Source organism: Trachemys scripta, chromosome 3, assembly GCF_013100865.1.
Source record: "Trachemys scripta elegans isolate TJP31775 chromosome 3, CAS_Tse_1.0, whole genome shotgun sequence".
In the NCBI taxonomy this organism is placed as follows: Eukaryota; Metazoa; Chordata; order Testudines; family Emydidae; genus Trachemys; species Trachemys scripta.
Window position 1 is genome coordinate 139,979,090 of NC_048300.1, and position 18,222 is coordinate 139,997,311.

The following is an 18,222-nucleotide window of genomic DNA, read 5'->3' on the forward strand; positions in this document are numbered from 1 at the left end:
ATTGTAATCTGTAAAAAAACAAAAGAAATTGTATTTTTCAATTCAACTCATACAAGTACTGTAGTGCAATCTCTTTATCATGAAAGTGCAAGTTACAAATGTAAGATTTTTTTTGTTACATAACTGCACTCAAAAACAAAACAATGTAATACTTTAGAGCCTACAAGTCCACTCAGTCCTACCTCTTGTTCAGACAGTTGTTCAGACAAACAAGTTTGTTTACATTTTCAGGAGATAATTCTGCCCACTTCTTGTTTATAATGTCACCTTAAAGTGAGAACAGGCTTTCTCATGGCACTAGTGTAGCTGGTGTCATAAGATATTTACATGCCAGATGCGTTAAAGATTCATATGTTCCTTCATGCTTCAACCACCATTCCGGAGGACATGCGTCCATGCTGCCGACGGGTTCTGCTTGGTAATGATCCAGAGCAGTGCGGACTGACTCATGTTCATTTTCATCTGAGTCAGATGCCACCAGTAGAAGGTTGATTTTCTTTTTCGGTGGTTCGGGTTCTGTAGTTTCCACATTGGAATGTTGCTCTTTTAAGACTTCTGAAAACATGTTCTACACCAGGGGTGGGCAAACTACGGCTCAGGGGCCACATCCAGCCCTCCAGACGTTTTAATCCATCCCTTGAGCTCCCGCTGGGAAGCGAGGTCTGGGGCTTGCTCCGCTCCAGCTGGGGAGCGGGATCTAGGGCTTGTGCGGCTCCCAGAAGCAGTGGCATGTCCCCCCTCTGGCTTCTACACATAGGGGCAGCCAACGGGCTCTGCACGCTGCCCCCGCCACAAGCACCGCCCCTGCAGCTCCCATTGTCTGGGAACTGCAGCCAGTGAGAGCTCAGGGGCAGCGCCTGCGGACAGGGCAGTGTGCAGAGCCGCCTGGCTGCACCATCTTGTAGGAGCCAGAGGGGTGACATGCCGCTGCTTCTGGGAGCTGCTTGAGGTAAGCGCCGTCCAGAGCTTGCACCCCTGACCCCCTCCTGCACCTCAACCCCTCGGTCCCAGCCCGGAGCACCCTCCTGCACCCCCAATCCCGCATCCCCCGCCCCCCCCCGGGGCCCCCCGCCCCCCCCCCCCCCCCCGCCTCCGTCCCCCGCACTCCAACTCCCTGCTCCAGTCCGCAGCCCCCTCCTGCACCCTGAACTCATTTCTGGCCCCATCCCAGAGCCCGCATTCATCGCCTGTCATACAATTTCCATACCCAGATGTGGCCCTTGGGCCAAAAAGTTTGCCCATCCCTGCTTTACACTTGCCCTCTCAGATTTTGGAAGGCTCTTCAGATTCTCAAACCTTAGGTTGAGTGCTGTAGCTCTCTTTAGAAATCTCACATTGGTACCTTCTTTGCGTTTTGTCAAATCCATAGTTAAAGTGTTCTTAAAACTAACAGCATGTGCTGGGTCATCATCCAAGACTGCTATAAAATGAAATATATGGCAGAATGTGGGTAAAACAGAGCAGGAGATATACAATTCTCTCCGAAGGAGTTCAGTTACAAATTTAATTAACTCATTATTTTTTAACGAGTGTTATCAGCCTGGATGTGCCATACTATCCCAGCTAAATGTGTACTACATTTAGTTGAGCATACTGTATAAAAAAGTATTTGATATTCAGATGTGCTCAAAGAACAAATTGTTATAAACATCAAGGTCTCATCCAACATAAATATGTTTGCCTATGTGTGAGTATTCAGTGATTACAATTATATGACCTATTATTATCATCGTTGTTGTTGTTGTCTAGTATTTTTATAAATTACTGTAATTTATATTTACTCTGTGTTATATGAATAAGGTAATAGAGTATTTGCTTTATGAAATCGAAGTATTAAGAATGTGGTAGAAGCAAATTACACGTGTAAATTACAATAAAAATGCTATTGAGCCAGATCAAATTATTATTAATAACCAGCATTTGTTTAAGTTTGTCTTTTTTGTCTTAGGAAAATGAAAAGTTATACAAGCAAATGAAAGAACTCCAGATACAAAACAAGAAAAACGAGGAAAGGATGTTTAAGGAAAATCAACATTTAACATCTGAGTTAGCGTCCTTAAGGTGAGTATGTTTAAACTTCTAACCTAAAGACATGTAAATTCAGAGTTAGTCTGAGGGCTTGTGTGTTAGTCTGCACTAGTGAGGTATAAGTTTGTCTACACTAGTATTTTGTGCACTAACTGGCCCATGTGGACCTTGCTGGTGTGCACTTAAAATTCCTACTGTACATGAACATAATACTATCTGAAACGGGACAACATTAACATGCACTAGAGAACTTTTAGTGCACACCAGGGTCCGCACAGGCCAGTTAGTCTGCACCAGCATATCATACACTAACTCACCATGTAGAAAGAACAGGAGTATTTGTGGCACCTTAAAGACTAACAAATTTATTAGAGCATAAGCTTTCGTGGACTACAGCCCACTTCTTCGGGTCCACGAAAGCTTATGCTCTAATAAATTTGTTAGTCTCTAAGGTGCCACAAGTACTCCTGTTCTTTTTGCGGATACAGACTAACACGGCTGCTACTCTGAAACCTGTTACCATGTAGACAAGCCTTCAGTAAGCAGAACCATAAAAACAGAACTAGCAAGCCTGTCGGATATCCTGTTCGGTTTGTTTTGTCATAGATGCTGATAGGTGACTGATGAGCTCCTATTCCACTGAAATTGGGAGGGTGGAAGAAGTGTCCAAATTTGGTTCTTACCCTTCCCTTTTCTCTTAGAGATCTACTGGATAAATAGGGCTTGTAGCTTAGATGCTTGTATTCTAAATCTCAAGAGTGAATGTTTGTTCATACACAGAATTAAGTGAAGGCCTGGGGGAGAGCATGCCTTTTTGTAGTATAATTTTATTTGCCATGTTAAAATGTGTTTATTATTATTATTATTATGCATAAGTATTCTCATAAAATGAAATTCACCAAGCAGCTCAGGTCACGGAAGGCCCCAGTACAAAGGAATCACTGTGCTGAGGGATGAGTGCCTGAGCAGTGGTTATATAGGGGGAATCTCCCCCTCTGTAAAACTGGGATCTGTGTCTGTAACAGATAGAGGGTCAGCAACCATGCAAATCCAGTATTTACAAATCTTTGTATAGGAGCTCACAGCTGAGCTTAATTCATGGGGAGTAGATTCTATCCCCAGACTTGCATGTAGTTTTCCTAAGCAAAGATTGCTTACTTGGAGTTTATGGGTCTGTCTACACTGCCAATAAAAAAATAACACATCACCGAGTCTTGGGAGTCCAGGTCTCCAGACTTGGGTTCATGCCGAAGCGCTGCAAATAGCTGTGTAGACATTCCTGCTTCAGTTGGAGCTCAAGGTCTCAAACTTGGGAGGAGGGGTGGATTTCAGAACTTGAGCTCCAACCCAGGCGGGAACATCTACATGGCTTTATTTAGTATGAGCCCAAGTCTGTTGACCCGGGCTCTGAGACTCACTACTGGAGTGGGTTTTTTTTGGTTTGTTTTTTTTATAGCAGTGTAGACATAGTGGCTTGTGCCGGAAAGGGGTAGATGTCACCTTTACTGATTTTGATCATATAATGACTTATCATCTTTTGTTTTATTTAAAATCTTTGCAATTATCATTGTGACTGGTGCCTGGGATGGGCCACACTGAGAATACCACACTCAGGGCAGACTGCAAGAAATAGACCAGACAGTCCCTCAAAAACTGGTGGTTAACTCTATAATTAGATTCATCAAGCCAGTAACAAAAGAACTTCTGCAGTACCACACTGGTTAACCAGAAGCCAAACACAGTCCCCTTTAGGCATTCCAGCCCTTGGTTCCCGTCCAGTCAGTCCAGTCTAATATAGTGAGAGGTTATTGAAACCCCATTTCACCATATGTGAGGTTCTTCCTAATCCCAATGGATCAGACACACATCCCAGGTCACTATAAATTTCAGATCTTACCCAAATATCGCGCTGTCAGCCAATCCTTAGTAAACTAACTAAAGGTTTATTAATAAAAGAAAAGAAGGGTGTTATAAATGGTTAATAAATCATACACATACAAATGATTGCCAAGTCCTTATATCCATATGTAGCAGTGATGAATAGACTGCTGGCATGTAAAGTCTCTCTAGAAACTTCCAAAAGATTGGAAGGTCCTCAGTTCATAGTTCAAAAGGCTCCTTTTAGTTGTAAATCCGCAGTCCAGAGAATTAGAGCAGAAAAGAGGCAACATGGAGGTGTCTCAGAGGTCTTTTATTTCTTTTGCCATGTGAATGGAAGTCCCAAACAAAGCCCACAGCACCTGTATGTGGAAAATTACTGGCCCAAGATGGAGCCCAGGGTCATATGAGCATATCACATGCCCTTACATGTTTTATGGAATCACCAGGGTGTGGTCATTGACTCCTTGCTGTCTGAGGCATCCTCAGGAAGAGCCATCTGGACAGGATGAGTTTCTTCAGCGGTCCATTGTGAGAGTGGAATGTCCTTGATAGGCCATCAACACACAGCTGTCTAGCCCTAATGTAAATTCTATCTGGGGAGTGACACCCAGGAATACAACACATGTGTAAGACGTAGGTACGTAGCCAGTCTTCATAAACTCAGATACAAAGATATGATACATGCATGTAAACAAGATAACCATACTTAGAAAATCTTAACTTTTCCATTGACATCTCACATGGCATATTTTGTACAGGATTTGTTGCAATTGTATAACAGTGGTAGCAACAATAATAAAAATGGTCATCTTTTTTATACACAGCATCACAATCATCAAGTTAGCATTTATGAAGCTGGATGGGTTGGTGTCTGATATCCCAGGAGTAATTTTGGGCTTTGTGTTTTACCTATTTATTTCAATGCTTATTCTTTTTTTTAATGCTTTAAAAGAAATATTTGCCTGAATTTGTAGAGATGATCCATTCATATGGAAACCACTGAACGTGTTAATGAAGAGAAAGTTACATAAAATCACCAAACTGCATAACATGCTCTTTTGTCATTGTCACATTAGAGAACAGATGGATAAAAATAACTTCCTGTCACGATTAGAGCAGGATTCTAAGCCATCAAGAAACCAGAGTTTCACAGAACTGATTTCAGAACTTCGAGTAGCACAGGTAAGTGGATTTTTTGTTCCAGAAGTGTATGCCTGTTTAAATATTAACCTCCAGGTAAAATAAATATATCCATTGATACCATAGACTTATTGTGTAAAGTAAAATTGGAAATTTTGTAGCATATTTCTGTATATTAAAATGATGTACCCTTTATAGTATTTATTAAAAACCTGTCTTGTTTTAGTACTTGAAAATAGCATGAATGAATAATCAATTGAACCCACAAAACTAGCCTCCAAAGATGCCTTTAGCCACTGTCATCTCTTGTGGGGCTTCAGTGTTATTCTGAAATGTTCTATGAGAATGATGGCAGCCAGCAGGGTGATATGCTGACATTTACAGGTGCACATTTAGTTGAGACACCGATAAAGAACACATGTTAGTCTCAGGCAAGTTTAGTGTAGTGTTTAAGGAGTGTTTTTCAGTTGGGTTCTAGATGATAGCTGGTGGGCAGATCCTTAAGGGTACCTTTGCCAGTTCAGAATTTTGAACCGTTTCTATATTCTGCAAGGGAAGAGTTTTTGCTCTTGTGATAGGTAGGTAGCCAAAGATGTCATCTCTGAGAAAATAAATTTATAGACACCGGATACCCTCTGGATTTTCCAAAATCCTATTATTTGAACCTTTGCTTGTCCACCAATAGAGCAGAGACCTCTGGCCAGAAGGGAGGCCATCCTGCTGCTAAATAACTCCTGCAGCAGCGCAGGAAGCCTTCTGCAGTCCTGCTGTCATGGGAGTGGGGCCGTGACAGCAGAGATGCAGAGAGCTCCTTGCACAGCCACAGGACAGCTGTGGTCCCGACAGGGCAGAGCCTAGTCCCAGCTGGGGTTCTCTGCTGTGCTCTGCCAGGACCACAATGCCCCTGCATCCCTGACATCTTGTGCCTGCAATAATCAAGAAGGTAGAAGGAGCAGTACAGGGAGCCCTCTGTGAGCGAGCAAGGCCATGACAGCAGTGCTGCAGAGAGCTCCCTGTATTGCCACTCCTGCTCTCTCGATTATCCATACTCTCCATTATCTGAATAAAATCCATGTCCCCCATGTGATTCGTGTAATCAACAGTATACTGGAATGAAGGCAGATCTCCCATTTTAAATATGGAGAAGCTGAGGCAGGAAGATTGTCACTTTCTCAAAGCAAAGGAGGGAATGAGTCTCTCTCTGTTAGGTGGTCAGTGTGTGAGGCCACATCTCACTCAAAGGGAAAGACCTGGCATCTTGGAAGAAAACCAGTAGGTTGTAGAAAGAACCATATCCAGCCAGCAAGTGTGCATAGATCTCACAAGGAGGCATGTGGATTTCTGAGAAACCTTCCTTCTCATTTGTTTCCCTTTGGACTTGGGAAAGCAGGAGACCTAGAAGCAAATTGTTGGTTTGAAAGGGCTCCAAGAAGGCATAGCCAGAGTAAGGCTAAAGGTTAGTGCTCACTGATACAAATGAACTAGACTAAAGTTTGGGAATGGGTTTATGTTCTTGATAAATGTAAACTTAAATTTTTCCATTGTGCCTAGACTAAAAGAGTTTTTTCTTTAACTGTGGTCTACTTACAAACTGAATCTGGATTGTTTGGTTTCTAAGACTGATTTAATAAGAGCCTGTTATGTTATAAGAGACCTCAGATTCAGCCTGTATTGTGTGACTAACTTCATACAGTCTTCCTGCATTGTAGAAAGGATACGATCCAACATAGACAATCACATTGGCTGCTAAGGGATCAGTGCAATAGCTGTGATTCATCTTATGATGGAAAAACACCTGTTACTTTTTTTCTTTTTTGTATAAAACATATGTTCTGTTGGTTTATTTTTCTTTACATGTTTACTGTGAAAATTAAGAAGGAAGAAACCAAATTGCTGGAAGAGATAAAACGGCTTAAGCAAGACAAACAAGCTCTTGAAGTAGATTTGGGACAAATGAGGAGAGAAAGAGATTTGGCAAGAGCCCAAATTGTTTCTACTTCAGGTAAAGTACTCATTTCTGGAGGCTCTTGTTCCAATTAATAATTGGATAATTGCTCCTTACCTTTGTTTCATTAAATAAATGTATAAAACTTAATTATTTGTAATACAGAAGGGCTTAAATAAATGTGATATAAAGGCTTTTGAAATGCTCTTATATTTGAAAACTTAATTTGAGTCACACCTTTAAATTTTAGTAAAGAAAAAGTAATGGCAAAGTGCTGAAATGTATCTGAGAATGATGCAATATCTGACTGGTAGCTTTGTTGCAGATATCTAAGAGGAGTATATTAAATCAAGAATTTTTGCCTTCTAGGTGAAAAATCTTATGAGATAAAGATTATAGAAGAATCATACAAACAGGAAATCAGTCTTTTGAAAAAGAGACTGCAGTGGTATGCAGAAAATCAGGAGCTTTTGGATAGAGATGCAATTCGTCTTAAAGATGCAAAAGAAGAAATTGAGAAATTGAAACTACAGGTGATCACAACAGTTCAAGGTTTATTTTGTGAATTAGTATTTATAGAAATAGTGTCCATAGAATGCAGCTTGGTTCTTTAGTATATGTTATCTATCATATTCTAAATGCAGTAATGGAATACATCAAAATTTTACTTAAATACTGAGGGCCTGATATGCAGAATGTACATTTATTATGTGTGAAATGGAGGATTTAGATCTGTGAGAGCTTAAAGCTGTTTGTTTTTGCATTTGGCACTTCAATGGCATTTCTGGAAATAATTCTAAATTGATAGTTCTTTAGGCCATGCAAATCTATTGACTAAGACTACTAGGTAGCAGTTACGTTATTACACTAACATTTAAAAAACATACCATGCTGTAGTGGTTAAAGTAGTGTTATCCCAAAGTGCGTGGCATGCGTGCCTCAGAGGCTGAAGGAAATAGCTGTAGGGGACATAGGCTTCTGAATCATTCTCCAGAGTCAGAGGAAGCTTTATTTTCTTGAAAGAAAAGTAAGTCTCTAGCTGTAATGGTTGAAAAGAAAACCTTTCAAAACATGAAACAAGTTAAACCAATGCAGAGAGCCTGAAACAATGTCTGGTAACAAAGTAGCAGCCGTGTTAGTCTGTAACTGCAAAAAGAACAGGAGTACTTGTGGCACCTTAGAGACTAACAAATTTATTTCAGCATAAGCTTTCGTGGGCTATAGCTCACAATTTCTGTGAGTGTGAACTGCCCCATTTATGTCAATGGATGCTAATTCAGATGCCAGTGATACTCTTTCCCAGCTTATGAATGCATGTAGAAAACAGAGGAAGTATTGTATGATAAACATCCCAAAGTGTGGGAAGAGGTTGCAAGTATGTAAATTAAGATCTATGTAGGCCTTTAACAACACATGGTGGGTGGGGAGGAGCTGTCATGACTGGTTTCATATTCCTCAAGGTAGGCTCATTTTCATAGGTTTGAGAAACACCATGAGATTGCTCTCTCAATCGGGTGAACAGTTTTGTGTATCAAAGGTTAAACTTTACAATGAAGCGTTGTTATTACCCATGTTTTTAAAATAACATTCACTACTGATCCAGTAGATAATGGGAATGTGTGTTCATGTAACAGTCCAATATCTCTTTAGCAATACATTGCAATATTAATATTAGGTGGGAGCTCCAGATATTAGACTTGAACCTTGATGGCCAAATTTTCTCCTGTGACAGAGCTTTGCTTGGTCATGGAGGAAAAAGGTACCTGGTTCTGGCTTCCAGAACCTCAGGGCCAGCTCATCTTAGATATAATTTAGAGCTGCTGCTGGGCATCTCTAAATTGCATCACTGAATGCAAAGTTGTGGATGCTTAAATTGTGCCCTTAACTGATCATACATCAGTGGAAGACATAGCTTAGCTCTACCATCCCACCTCCCTATCCTACCATGTCAAGAGAGTGGGGGGCAGAGGCTCAGGGCACAGACCTGGCAGAGATTTGCTCGCAGGGAGTTCCCTTCATAAGGGAATTCTCTGCTAGATCTCTGCAGCTAGGTTACAGTTCCATTACCCCTATCTGGCACAAAGAGGCCATAGCCCACCATGATAATATAGCCCATAGACTTCTATCAGACAAACCATACTGATAACTAGGATAAACTTCTGCACTAGTCTTGTTCAAATATGGAACTCTTTCATTATAGTTAATTTGAAATAATTACAAATATTTTCAACTGTGCTAATGAAGTTGCATATACTTTTTGTAATGTACCACTGAATATGCTGGATAGGTTGATAATCTCAGAACTGAAGCTGGGAATCAGTCTGTGCAACAGAAGAAACGTTTAAAGGACAGAGCGGCAGATGCAAAAAAAATTCAAGATCTTGAGCGACAAGTATGTAATAACATTACTTTTCTCAGTGTTTCATAGCTTGTGAAAAATGCAATAATGTTAATTGCTGTTGAGAGATCTTGGCAGAAATATCAAGATTAAACTATGCGGTATTGGAAAAGTCCCATAATAAAGTAAACATTTTTTTGTCCTTATGGAACTGTCTTATCTTGACATTACAAATATTAATTCATTTATGAGAAAGTGTTCTCATGATGGGACAAACCCTAAAAGTAATAGTATTTCAAGCAGCAACTAACTTTATCAGTACACTTCTGAATTCTTATTTCCATGTGTAAAGTTTTTGTTTGAATATTTTCTTCCCCTTGCATCCAGGATGAAAGTTCTGGGGCCTACAGTGAAATAATAATGGCATTAGTCTGTTGCTCGGAGAATGATTTGGATATCATATGACTAACATTGAGATTACGGTAGAATCAAGTATTAGTTGGCGAATAGGACAGAAGAGAAAAGGAAAAAGAGCCCAGAAAGCCATGAATATTTTGTTTTATATGGCCCTGAAATTCCAAAGCGTCAAAAAGCAAATGGAGGGTGCATTAAAGTAGTGTCCTTCTCTATCTAAAATAATCGGAGTATAAAGAATAACCCATTTAAATCAAAAGGCATCCTAGGAAAAGATTGTTTAAATCAAACTACTAAACCCACAATGCAGCTGAATATTTCAAAATCTAAAACAAATCCCTGTTCTTGTGTTGGGGTGGGGTGGTGGTGCATGCCTGCGTGTGCGTGTACCTCTATAAATTTTAAAAATTCCAATGAAAGCCCTTGTGTCCTCTTTACAAATCTTCCCCCAGCAAATTGCCACCTTCATCTTTTTTAAATGAATGATAATAAAGTAAGAAATAAGAGATTTTTAATTCAAAATCCAGGAAACTGCTTTTTTTATATGATCAATGTCTGACTGTTGATCACAGAAATGTAATTATATTTTTTTAATGAAAATTTATCCTGTAGCATTTTCCTCTAGATATAAATGTTAAGGGTTGAAAGTATACTGGTGGTAATGTCTGTGAAATGTTTTCCTTCAAATGCTTCTCTGTATATATTCCACTGATGGTGTACATGGAATCAGTGCCCCACAGTGTCTGCTGGTAGCCACTGTTTGTACCCTGTGTGTCCTTATGCCACCAACCGAAGGCATAAAGGGGTAGGGCAGAGCCCAACTTTGGCAATTCCTTATCTGGCTACAATTTGGAATTTGCAGTGTTCATGTGACCTCTTCTTATGTAAATAGTTAGTTATAGATAGGTACTTAATAGTTAATAATTAATGTTAGAGATTTTGTATAGTGTTTCTTTTCTTCCCTTTAGAAGGAAACTTGGTGGTTGTTTTTGCCTCAGGGCTAGTGGCTTATCCAGGCACCAAGACTGTCTCTTCACTGCAGAGTTAACTTAGGCCATGTTTACACTACCACTTTTGTTGGTATAACTTATGTCGCTCAGGGGCATGAAAAATTACCCCCCCCCCCCCCCGAGTGACATAAGTTACACTGACAGAAGTGCTATGTCCGTGGGAGAAGCTCTCCCACCGACATAGCTACAACTGCTTGTGGAGGTGGTTTTATTATGTTGACAGGAGAGCTCTCTCCCGCCGGTATAGAGGAGCTACACAAGTGATCTTACAGCAGCACAGCTGTACCAGTGCAGCTGTGCCACTGTAAGCTCACTAATGCAGACATGCCTTTAGGTTCTTACTTCGGTGTTATCCCTTTTTGTCCACACACAAAATACATTTACCTGCATTTGATGGTGCTTTAAACCCAATCTGTCTGGCCTAGATAGGGGAATAGATAGGGGAATAGGCTAGAAGTGACTCTCAACCTTTTCAGACTACTGTATCTCTTTCAGAAGTCTGATTATCTTTCATACCCCAAGTTTCACTTAGCTTAAAAACCAGTTGCTTACAAAATCAGACACAAACATACAAAAGTATCACAACACACTGAGCCATTTTTCAGTAATATTCTCATTTTTACCATATAATTTTAAAATAAATAAACTGGAATATAAATATTGTACTTGCATTTCAGTGTATATTATATAGAGCAGCATAAACAAGTCATTGTTTGTATGAAATTTTAGTTTGTACTGACTTAAGAATAGCCATACTGGGTGTGACCAGTGATCCATCTAGTCCAGTATCCTGTCTTCCGGCAGTGGCCAATGCCACCAGCTAGACCACTCAAGTTCTGATACTCCTCTAGTGCCTTCTCAGAATCCCCCCTTTGTGCCCAGAGGATAGTCAAGTTCTCCCACAATTCACTGAGAAAGAATTGGAGAGTAGCTCAGTTTACTGAAGCACAAAGAACTATGCAATATGCGTCCAGAAGTCATAGCAACTTACCTGAGTGAGTGAAGCACCACTGAGGACATGGTAATTCAAATATGGCTTTAGTGTGGCTGTTCACAGCCATGCTGGGCTAACTGGGGTGCTCAGACCCAGGTGCTGATGTAAACTTTTTAGTGATGACAATACCCTGTGACTGAACATAAATCTCCAGGCTTTAAAAATTGCCCTTTTTGTGAGGCCAGACTTTCTCTTAATGATTCAGTTGCTTGCATACTAAGTACTAGTTGTGTTTGAGTGAGGAGCACATTAGAAGGAGAGAGATGTGCCTTCTGTAAATCAGTTTCTAGGAGAACCCAGAAAGCTAGGGAGTCCTGTTGGAAAATGTTCCTTTTGGAGAGGATAATGCATCCCGCTTCAGATCCTGGGATGTCTGGGGCACAAACCTCTGAGCACCCATCATCTAAAAGTGCTCCACATGTGGACCTGAAGTTCCTACTCCTAAAGATCCAGCGTCCTTGTTTGGTAAAATTTCAGGGGACTGAGGGAGGAAAGAGCCCACAGGTGGACGAGTTCTAGGTCAAGTCATAAATCTTCTCAAGCCTGAGACAGAGTAGCCCAAGGCCCAAAATGGGTCTGCTGTCCCAACCTCTCACCACTAAGGACCCCAGTACCATTGTCTTCCCTGGTACCAATGTTATCTACTCATCTGTCTTCAGTACCAGTGTATTCCGTACCAAAGTCCTGTGTGATGTCAAAAGACCTACTGGTCTCTTTCATACTGGACACCACTCTATTAGCCTTAGTGAAGGAGCTTAACCCCAAGTACCAACCACTGCTCCTATACCAGAACCAAGTATATCAACACTTTCATCCAGAGCACAGTTTGAGGGCAGTCTCAGCACACCAGTTGGCAGTTTCTTCTCTACAGAAGGACTATTCATTTTTGTTAGACTCTGAGGGAGGTAGGGAAGTTTCACTGTCTCTGGGGGTCTAAATATTCATGTTAGTAAACACCCAAGGAGGAGTTGAGGGCAGAGTTTTATTACAATAGAAGTTCAAACTCATGGGTTTCCTGGAGCCACTAGTCCTGGAATCCCCAAAGGGAGAGGAAATCCTTGTTTTAGTCCGTAGTGGCACACCTGATCTGGTCCAAGAGGTGAATCTAGCTGAACTACATAGTAATAGCAACCATAATGTAATTAAATTTAACATCCTTGTAAGGTGGAGAATACCAAAGAAAGCCACCACAGTAGCATTTAACTTCAAAAAGGGAAACTACACAAAAATGAGGAAGCTAATTAAATGGAAATTAAAAGGAAGTCACAAGATTGAAATGCCTGCAAGCAGCAAGGAAACTTTTTTAAAACACCATAACAGAGGCTCAAAGTAAATGTATACCTCAAATTTAAAAAAAACAGTAAGAGGACCAAAAAATGCCACCATGGCTAAACGGAGTAAAAGAGGCAGTTAGATACAAAAAGACACCCTTTAAAAGTTGGAAGTCAAATCCTACTGAATTGGAAGTCAAATCCAATATTGCACAGTTCCATCATCATCTTCGCACCCTTCTCCTAACTAGGTACTGCATGTTAATCACCCTCAGTGGAATACAATAGATATCATCACTCAAAGAAGAACAGGAGGAGGCTACTTACCTGTAATTGGAGTTGCTTTAAGATATGTGGTCCCTATTTGTATTGCAGTCCCACCCTCCTTCCCGTTTACTGCAGATCTATTTGATTTGTGGTGGAGAAGGAACTGAGGGCTCAGCTGATCCGCCCCACCCTTACTTGCCTCACATGAATCCATGATGTGCAGCAAGCGTGCACACGTGGTCCAACAGAGACTACTACTTTCAAAATCTCCAGACACATGGCACATGCGTATAACCCTCAGTGGACTTCAGATAGGGACCACACATCTCAAAGAACCTCCAGTCACAGGTAAGAAACTTCCTCTTAAAAACCATTAAAAAAGGGATAGATAAAAAGACAGAAAATATATAATATAGAAATCCATGGTACACCCACTAGTCGAATACTGCTTGCAGTTCTGGATGCCTCATCAAAAAAGATATGTTAGCACTGGAAAAAGTATAAAGAAGGGCAACAAAAATGGTATAGAACAGCCTCCATGCAAAGAGAGATTAAAAAGTGGGATATGATAGAGGTTTATAAAATCATGAGTGATGTGGAGAAAGTGAACAAGGAAGTGCTATTTACCTCCTCACATAATACAAGAACCAGAGGGACACCCAACGAAATTAATAGGCAGCGGGCTTAAAACAAATATAAGGAAGTACTTCTTCACACAGTGCACAGTCAACCTGTGGGGCTTGTTACCAAGGGATGTTGTGAAGGCCAATGTATTACTGGGTTCAAAAAAGAATTAGCTAAATTCATGGAGAATAGGGTCATCAATAGCTATTAGCCAACATGGTCAGGGATGCAACCCCATGCTCTGAGTGCACCTAAACTGGGACTGGATGACAGGGGATGGATCACTCAATAATTGTACCTTTCTGTTCATTCCCTCTGAAGCATCTGGCACCGGCCATTGTTGGAAGATACTTGGGCAAGATAGACCATGGGTCTGTTCTACTATGGCCATTCTTATGTTCTTATTGAAAGGGGAAACAACAATTTTTTTTTAATCAAATCTCTATTTAACAATTTTTTTTTTGACAGATTAAAGAAATGGAAACAATTCTAAAAAGAAGGCATCCAAATTCTTTGCCTGCTTTGATATATGCTGCTGCTGCAGCATCTGAGGGAGGTGGTGACATTTCAGCTAAATCCAATACAATTGATTTCCTGGAAAGAAGAATAAAAAAGTTAGAAACAGAACTTGAGGGTAAAGATGATGAAGCTAAAAAAAGTCTACGTGCTATGGAACAACAGTTTCAAAAAGTAAAGGTAACTAACTTAAGGCTATCAGCATCAGGCCCTTATGCATGGTGAGTTGCAGCTTATTCCACAAGTGGTGAAGAGAGGTTCTACTGAATGTAAGGGTATCTGTCTCTAAGGTAGTAGCATAACATTTGGGGAGAAGAATATTGAAAAAGATTTTGGGGGCAGAAATTTCAAAGCTTTGGGCATTTAAATATAGTCACGTAAAAGCATTTTGAAACTGACAGAGGAGGAATTAAACTTTCAGGAGAGATTGCTTGGGTCTTCTTAAAAAACCTTTCATAAATAGAGGAAGGGGACTTGGTCCTACAGGATACAGAGAGGAGGTACACACATACTAAGCTGCACACACAAGCGAAATAAATGCAGGCTGCAACAGCATAGTCCACTTACAAATTGCAGTCTCTTCTGCATGTTGAACTGGAACCCGTGCCCCCCACCTTTTTCTTCATGGATGTCCAGGAAACAGAATTGTTATGTTGGGAGTTTGTGGACTGGAGATTCCTGCAGAAATTGTCCTGGGCTCTGATCTGCAGCATGACAAGTAGGTGCTAGGTTGCCATTGCCAGGAAAACATATACTTCTGCCAGGATCTTGGCATCAGATCTGAAATCCTGTGTTTGGAAGTCCTGTCGGTATGGCAGTGGGCTTTGTACCACAAGACCAGTTTTGGTCGCTGCTTACGTAGAAGGGAAGGAGAACATGATCTTGGAAAGACTGAATCAGTTGGAGATAGACCCCTTTTGAATAAACCCTGGCACTCACTTGAATGAGAAATTACCAGTCTTCTGCTCATGACACCAGGAGAAGAAGATACATTGCTAAGGTTTGCCTTCTCCATCCAATTGAGAGGAAACTTCCTTGTGTATCTATCTACTAGTACCTCTGGAACAGAATGTCCTGACAGCTCAAAAGAGACCAGGGTTTAATTATCTTGATTGCCCCATATACACCCAGATGGCAAGGACCATCTGTTTTGTTCTATTTGTACATTCTGGTCCATGATGCTAATTTCCACTTTGCAACAGTTGAAATGCTATGTTGAACAAAAATATGAAACGCTCTGAATTTCTTAGTGAGCCAACGTGCTCTTAATGTTAAACTGAGAATGGAATGTTAATTTGTCTGTTCAGACTGATAGTTAAATAGAATAATCCAGCACAATAATACAATGGGAAACACTCATTTTCCCAATAATTGGCTTTATAACAGTTAGAAAGAGAATAAATAATTAAAGTGCTCATCTATCTTTACTAAGAATAGTTCCTTAGTTTGCTGATATACTGTGCTTTTTTGTTGCAGGTAGTCTTAATAAGTTATTGCATTCAAGAGGCTGCTTTCTGAACTACCTAATTCATAGTATTGTAAATATTGCTGATTTTGTTGTATATAATGTTAGACATTTACATAAGGTGCTTAATCCCTTAATTTATACAAAAAAGAGGGAGTAATAGATGTGCAACTCTGTAAATTACTTTTTTTCCAGCTTCAGTATGAGCAAAGACTTGTAGAGCTTGAAGAACTCCTTGCCTATAAATTGATGAATGAACCACAAAAACTGCATGACAGCAAAGCCAGCTTTACAGCAATTGAGCAAGAACTTCGTAGTCTAAAGGAGAACCATCAGATCACAGTAAAAAATCTTCAAACAGAAATTGAAAATCTTAAAAATCAAAAATCCCAGTTAGAACTCAAAAAATGTGAAAGAGATGATGAAGACTTACAAACAATAGAATACCAAGTGGAACAAGCTCATGCTAAAGCCAGGTTGGTAAGACTAAATCAAGAATTAATCACCAAAAGTAGAGAGATACAAGACCTAACAAAAACTGTGGAGAGACTTCAAAAAGAGAGGAGGACAATGTTGTCAAATCATAACTCAAGTGATAAGGACAAGTCTACAGAAATTTTGAAAAAGGATATTTTAGCAACAAGTAAAAGGAATGCCAGCACCAGTGAACCCTTCCCAGACACTCTTGATGATAAAATATACCAGCCACATAACTTTGCCGATTCCCATATTTCAGAAGTTCTGCAAGAAAATGCCAGGTTAAAAGATGAGCTAGAAAGACTGTCTCTAGAAATGAGCCAGCAGAGAGTGAAGTCTCAAGCAGCACTGGCTCATTCTGAAAGTAACATACGAAGGTAAAACAGTCATTTCATGCATTTATTAAAACATCGGAGTCTTGGCGGGAGATCAGTAATGTTACAGTGCCTTTTAACAAATAGATCACATGTATGAATCCAGATCACATTAGTAATGACCTAAAAGCTGCTACCTTCTCATGCTACCATCTAACTTAGTTGGTGGTATCTGTACACACATTCATAGTCAAGTGTGTACATGTCACAAAAATTGCCACCTAAATTGGCACTAATTGGCATCTTTCTGGTCATAGATGACTGGATAAAATTGATGCTTTTGAATGGACGAGAATGTGAGGCAATCACTTCCATAAGTCCTTACCCTCATTTAGGAACAATACGCTGAGAAGAGGACTTAGGTCTTCTATGTAGTATATCACTGCTATTAAGCCCTCAGGCAGGTCCAGATGAGTGCATTTTAATAAATCTAGAATTTGTCATGGCTTTGAGTAAGAACAAGGTTATTTAATATAAATTGTTGCAGCTTGGATGCCTTTGTCTTTTCAGCTAATAGTGTAATACTAATATTTATGGCCCAAATCTTCAAAATTAGACACATGCATAATTTCGTACACAGTTACCAAAATTGTGGGTGCAGTTGGAGTAATTGCACACACATGGTGTTTGCATATAGCATCTTTGCAACTTCTAAGAAATGAAGTGTGTGCAATTTTGAAGTTATGGGGCCTATAATTTAATTATTTTAAATGTATAAGCATATATAATTTTGTTGGTGCAATTTTGGGGAACAGCTATATGCATAGCTTTCTTTTACAGGACAAAGGACGATACAGCAGAATACATTGCAGCTCTAAGAGCATCCCATCAGAGAGAAGTAGAGAAAATTCTTTGTCAGCATGCAGTGGAACATTCTGCTTCTAAAGTAGCTGAACTAAATAGCAAAATTTCAAGACAAGAAGTAAAATAAAACAGTTATACACCTATGATCCTAATGAATGTTAAGAGTTAACTATGATTTTAACAGAAAATGAGCAAAATTTGTGGTGATTTAGAAATTAAATATTTTTAAAATAGGTCGTATTCTTTCAGAAATGGGACTTTCTCAACAAATAATATATGTATACCTCTACCCCGATATAACGCGACCTGATATAACACGAATTCGGATGTAACGCGGTAAAGCAGTGCTCTGGGGGGGGGCGGGGTTGCGCACTCCGGTGGATCAAAGCAAGTTTGATATAACGGGGTTTCACCTATAACGTGGTAAGATTTTTTGGCTCCCGAGGACAGCGTTATATCGAGGTAGAGGTGTATATTACGTAATAAAAATGTAGAGAGAATATACGGGGCATAAAGATATGATATGATGGAAATATTTTAAATTCAAATCCAGTACACGACCAATTAAATGCATCAGTATTGGCTTTTGTCTAGTATAATGTACAATACAATTACTATTAATAAGATTCAAGAAATGCTTTCATATATTTTAATTCTAAGATTCAAGAATTGAT

At 39.9% G+C, this 18,222-nt stretch overlaps 1 protein-coding gene across 6 annotated transcripts in view; it reads left to right on the forward strand.

The window, feature by feature from the left end:
• Positions 1 to 18,222, forward strand: part of CEP162 (centrosomal protein 162) — a 79,239-nt gene that overhangs the window by 46,711 nt on the left and 14,306 nt on the right. For 5 of the 6 annotated variants that reach the window (XR_004645190.1, XM_034766099.1, XM_034766103.1 and 2 more), the window contains exons 17-24: positions 1,949 to 2,061; positions 4,986 to 5,091; positions 6,925 to 7,051; positions 7,364 to 7,527; positions 9,282 to 9,386; positions 14,381 to 14,608; positions 16,089 to 16,747; positions 17,525 to 17,666. Coding sequence is in view for 5 of the 6 variants with exons in the window: in XM_034766099.1 (XP_034621990.1) it covers positions 1,949 to 2,061; positions 4,986 to 5,091; positions 6,925 to 7,051; positions 7,364 to 7,527; positions 9,282 to 9,386; positions 14,381 to 14,608; positions 16,089 to 16,747; positions 17,525 to 17,666 (1,644 nt within the window). In the remaining variant the exon portion in view is untranslated. The remainder of the gene's footprint in view (positions 1 to 1,948; positions 2,062 to 4,985; positions 5,092 to 6,924; positions 7,052 to 7,363; positions 7,528 to 9,281; positions 9,387 to 14,380; positions 14,609 to 16,088; positions 16,748 to 17,524; positions 17,667 to 18,222) is intronic. The other variant, XM_034766105.1, reaches the window with a different exon arrangement.